A 4568-nucleotide genomic window follows, 5' to 3' on the forward strand; every position below is an offset into this window, starting at 1 on the left:
TCTTGCAGTTGGCCATCAACCCAGCAGCCGGCGAAGGGTCTCTGTGGGTGTCATGGGGCAAAATGCCACCTGCTGAGCACAGGACGCCCGTTTCTCCAGCGCATTCCAGGAGTCCAGTCAGAAGGATGGGGCAGGGGCGAGGGCTGGCCTCAGACACGGGGCTGAGGACCCCACAGCCGGGCCGAGTCAGAAACAAGGGGCGAGGCAGGACAACACTGCTTTATTGAACGTCAGAGCCCGTCTGGGGGCAGGGTGGGGGTCTGCCGCCTCCTCTAGCGGGGCACAGCACACAGTTGGTAGGGGGGTGGGGTCACCATGGCACCAAACACTCCATGGTCGCTGGGCCGGGGCTGTCCAGCGGGCACCGAGAAGGTGAAGCGCTGCAGGAGGCAGGTGAAGAAGAGGAAGAGCTCCATGCGGGCCAGGGGCTCCCCGAGGCACGCGCGGCGGCCTGTGGGTGGGTGCAGCTCAGTAGGCCTCTCCCTGGCCTCCGCCCCCACAAGGCTTCCAGCGGGAGTCAGGGAGGGCCCCCAAGGCACCTGCTGAGAAAGGCATGAAGGCCTCCCGCTTCACAAAGCAGCCCTGGGCATCCAGGAAGTGTCCAGGGTGGAAGCGGAGGGGCCTCTCCCAGACGGTCTCATCCTTCAGCACAGATGACAGGTTGGTGACGAGCGTCGTCCCCTGGAGGAGATGCCTGGCGTGAGCAGGCACTGGGATGGGGACGTCGGGACCTTTCCACTGAACCAGCCTGGGCAGACTCCCCCCGGTCCACACCTGAACCCTTGGAAGGAATCCTCAGCCCCAGAAGAACCTCAGCATCCTGGCTGATATGATGGCAGGGCCTGGTGACAAGGGTCCTACAAACACCCACACTAATCCTGTCCCTGTGTGCTGCAGTTGCCACAACAAGCTGAGGCAGGTTTTAACCCGCTTCCCCAACACCCTGAGGCTCTGTCCTACTGGGCTGGCCTGGCTGCTCCTCTGCTTCCCAGACCCGCTCAGGCTGGGACAGGCAGCGCCAGTGGGATTGTGAATTAGTGAGCTAGATGCCAGTCCTCCTCCCCCCGCAGTGGCCATGCCGGGGCCACTAACTTACTGGTGGCACTGAGCTTGGGCGGAGGGTCCCGGGCCTACCTTGGGGATGAAGAAGCCCTGCAATTCGATGTCCCGGGTTGTCAAGTGGGGCACACCCAGTGGGACGATGTCCCCAAAACGCTGCACCTCGTGAATCACGGCCATGGTGAAGGGCATGCGGGCCTGGTCCCCCATCTCTGGCGGCCGCACCTGCCCTATCACCTCATCAATCTCCTGTTGGACGCGGCCTGGACAGACAAGCGTCCCCACAGAGTGTCAGAAGCCAGGGGGCTGCTCCCTGACCCTCTCCTACCCCTGTGGGAAGGGCTGTGTCCAGGTGAGAAGGGTATCGCCCTTACAGGGCCTGGGCCAGCCTGTGCTTGGAGACACAGGTGTCCCGGTCAAAAGGAGGGCACCTTTAGTCTCTCAGCTCTCCCTCCCCGTCCCAGCTCACGCTGCACATCCGGGTGCAGGATCATGAGCAGGAGGGCCCAGGCCAGCGTGGTCGAGGTGGTCACCATCCCTGCCGTGAACAGGTCAGCCACCACTATGCGCAGGTTCTCATCATTGAAGCTGCTCTCAGGGTTCCCCTTGGCCTGTGCCAGAGGCAGAAGGTGGGCTCAGGGGGACAAGGAAGAGTCACCAAATAACCTCCCGTTCTACCCCCACCGCCCCAGGTGCCGGGTCACCGGGCTCCGTACCGCCTGCTCTCGGGCCTCACAGGACCCTCGGCCCACATCCCCAGTCCGTCTCAGGCAGCCCCACTCACCTTCTCCACCTCAGCCAGGAAGGCGTCAGTCAGGTCTCGGGGTGGCTGGGCTGGGTCTCGGGTCATCCTGTGCTCTGTCAACAGCTCGTCCAACAGGGCCATGAAGGCCTTCTGTGCAGGGAAGACCCTGCCAGGCAGCCCTGGGATGCGCAGGAGCACTGGGACCACATTCAGCACCTGTGACAGCCACAGAGGGCCCCTGCATCCTTCCTGTGCTCCTCCTTGGCCTGGACCAGTCTCAGCTCCCAGCCTCCTCCAGGGTGGACCCCGGCCTGCCTGTCCCTCCCAGGGACCAGCTCCGTCCCCAGAGCCAGGCTCCAGGCTCTCTGCTGGCCCTGGGCTGCCAGAAGGAAGAGGCTACCATGGGAACCTCGGGCTTGTGTGGTTCCAGCTGGACGGGGGCACGGGCTCCCTTTCCTCTGCTGGAGCCCTCTGACCCCTGCCCAGCTGTCCTGCTACTGTTTGAGATCTGCTCACCTGCGGGCCGTCCCTCCTACGGTGGCCTCTCCAGAATGCCCTCCCATCGCTCCTGCATGCTAACCCTCCTGAGTCTTAGTTGCACAGAAGTGGCCCTGGAGAGTTCCCTGACCCCCGCACCATAGGCACCAAGCCGGATTCCTCCTTTAGCAGGTCCTCCAGAAGGTCCAGTATCTTGGTCAAGCGCTGGTCATCATACTCGAAGCGGTGGGCATAGATGAGGGAGGAGATCACGTTGCACACTGCCTTGTTCAGGAGGGTTCTGGGGCTAAAGGGGTGTCCTGGGAGGGGGCATGTCCATCAGGCCCTGCCTGCCAGTCCAGCCCATCTCCTCTCCTGCTGTGCCCCTGAGCCCGTCACCCACCGGCTTCGTTGTCAAAGGCTGTACAGAGGCAGCTGGCCTCCTCGGTCACCCACCGCTCCAGGGACTTCTTGCCCAGGCCAAAGTTGCGCATGGTGGACACGGAGAAGCGCCGCTGCTCACGCCAGGAAGGACCATAGGTTGCCATGATCACCCCTAGGAATGGTTGGCACACTGAGACTGACTATGCCCATCTCTCCTCCTCTGCTGCTACAGGATCCCTCTTCCATTCAACAACTCTGGCCACATGCGGCTCTGGCTTTGCTCTGTACCCAGGCCCCCTACAGCTCCTGAGGTCACTGATCCCTCTTTCCAGGTATCAGCTGCCCGTGCCAATCCCCAGTCTGGGATTTCTGCCCCTGAGCTCATTTGCCTTGAGAACGCAGTCCCCAGCCCAGGTGCTCATAGATTGGCATCCACGGGCGGTCCGAGGTGTCCTCGCTGTGGTTCACCAGCGCCTCCCGCACAGCTGCCAGCCCGTTGAGCACTATGGCAGGCTTCCAGGCCAGCTGCAGGCTGAACACGTCGCCAAAGCGGAACCGCAGCTGCAGCAGAAAGGGCCATGTATTTGTCCAGCTGAAATCCCTGTGGGGCTGCAGACCTCAGCCTCACCACGAAAGACCCGGAAGACCCGGAAGACCAGGGCAACCGCACAGCAGGACAACACCAGGAAGCGACCTGGTGTTGACATCCGGTAACACGGGGCTGGGAGGTCACACCCTTTAAGGTACAGGAACTCATTTTGGACCCAACTTTCTGCACCTGGCAGCTATGACCTTGACAGTCAGGAAACTGCCAATGGGGCCCACTAGCGCCCCACTTTACACAGCAGGACAAGGGTCACAGAGGTGAGCAGGGAGGCACAAGCCCCACAGCAGCAGAAAACGTGACGTGCTCTCTGACAACCTCTCTCCACCCCCAGTTCCTGACTCACTTGCTGCTCAGGACCCTGGCGCTTCCCTCATCCCCAAGACCTTTCCCTCTGAAGGAATCTCAAGGGACTGGGGCCTACGTGACTTATACCCTGTTCAACTGGAGCCCAAACCCACTGCCAAGTCCTGTCCCTCCTGGCCTTTGTCCTCTGGCACATCTGCCCTTGGAAAGTTCCATCTGTCCTCGGGCCCTGCAGTGCCCTCTCCCAGGAAGCCTCTCAAACCTGCCCCCTTTCAGGCCCAGCTCCGTGTCCAGCCTGTGGCTCCACCCACCCATCTCAACTGGTTCTTCAGAACCAGTCTCTGTTGGTTCTGGGAACCCTCCTCTGTGATCCAGCATCAACTATTTTACCTTGGCAGGGTGGGGATGGCACTGGGGATTACACCCGGGGGCACTTAACCACTGAGTGACATCCCCAGCGCTTTTTATCTTTTTATTAGAGTAAGGTGTCCCTAAGTTGCTGAGTCTAGCCTTGAACTTGCGGCCCTCCTGCCTCAGCTTCCTGAGTTGCTGGGATCACAGGTGTGCATCTCCACCCCGGTTCCTGTACCTTTTGGAAGGAGTTTGTCATGTTCTGGAAGTCAATCTGCAGCAGGTTGCCCAGCCCAGGCAGTGGCATGGGGCCTGGTGGGTAGCGAGCAGCCCAGCGTTGGCGCCGGTGCATCAGGTCCACCAGGAGCAGGAAGATGGCCACGGCCACACCCAGGGTCCACAGTGCATCCCCGGTGAGCAGCCCCATGGCTGCCTGCTGTCCACTGAGCTCCTCTGGCACCGTCTCTCCTGGCCACTCTAGGCACCTGGGACCAGGCAGGACAGACTTGTTACAGCCTGGGCACGTGACTGCCTGGGCCCTCCCCTTATGAAGGAGCTGAGGCTGCCCTTTGCCCTCTGCCAGGAGCCAACCTGCTCTGGTGACTGTGCAGGCAGAGAGTTTAGGCAGGGGCCAGGGCATGG

At 61.8% G+C, this 4568-nt stretch overlaps 1 protein-coding gene across 2 annotated transcripts; it reads right to left on the reverse strand.

The window, feature by feature from the left end:
- Positions 1-4428, reverse strand: LOC124982056 (cytochrome P450 2D17-like). 2 transcript variants are annotated; one of them, XM_047548221.1, is made up of 9 exons: positions 4165-4428; positions 3055-3226; positions 2685-2837; positions 2441-2601; positions 1844-2020; positions 1529-1670; positions 1135-1322; positions 540-681; positions 1-380 (listed from the first exon to the last, which is right to left on the reverse strand). In XM_047548221.1, the coding sequence occupies exons 1-9, from the start codon at positions 4351-4353 to the stop codon at positions 187-189; spliced, it is 1518 nt and encodes a 505-aa protein (XP_047404177.1). In that variant the 5' UTR covers positions 4354-4428; the 3' UTR covers positions 1-186. The 2 variants fall into 2 exon arrangements, with proteins under 2 accessions (XP_047404177.1, XP_047404178.1); XM_047548222.1 differs by having other exon boundaries at positions 204-451; positions 4165-4426.
- Positions 4429-4568: the final 140 nt, after the last annotated feature.

The sequence above is a fragment of the Sciurus carolinensis genome, chromosome 4 (genome assembly GCF_902686445.1).
Source record: "Sciurus carolinensis chromosome 4, mSciCar1.2, whole genome shotgun sequence".
NCBI lineage: Eukaryota > Metazoa > Chordata > Mammalia > Rodentia > Sciuridae > Sciurus > Sciurus carolinensis.

Bases quoted from the DNA above. Each gene is read 5' to 3' on its own strand.
- LOC124982056 (XM_047548221.1), bottom strand. From the start codon at position 4,353: ATGGGGCTGCTCACCGGGGATGCACTGTGGACCCTGGGTGTGGCCGTG. The intron at 3,227-4,164 runs GTACAGGAACCG...TTTCTGCTGCAG, and splicing joins TGACAAACTCCTTCCAAAAG to CTGCGGTTCCGCTTTGGCGA. The intron at 2,021-2,440 runs GTGCGGGGGTCA...TGGCTGTCACAG, and splicing joins AATCCGGCTTGGTGCCTATG to GTGCTGAATGTGGTCCCAGT.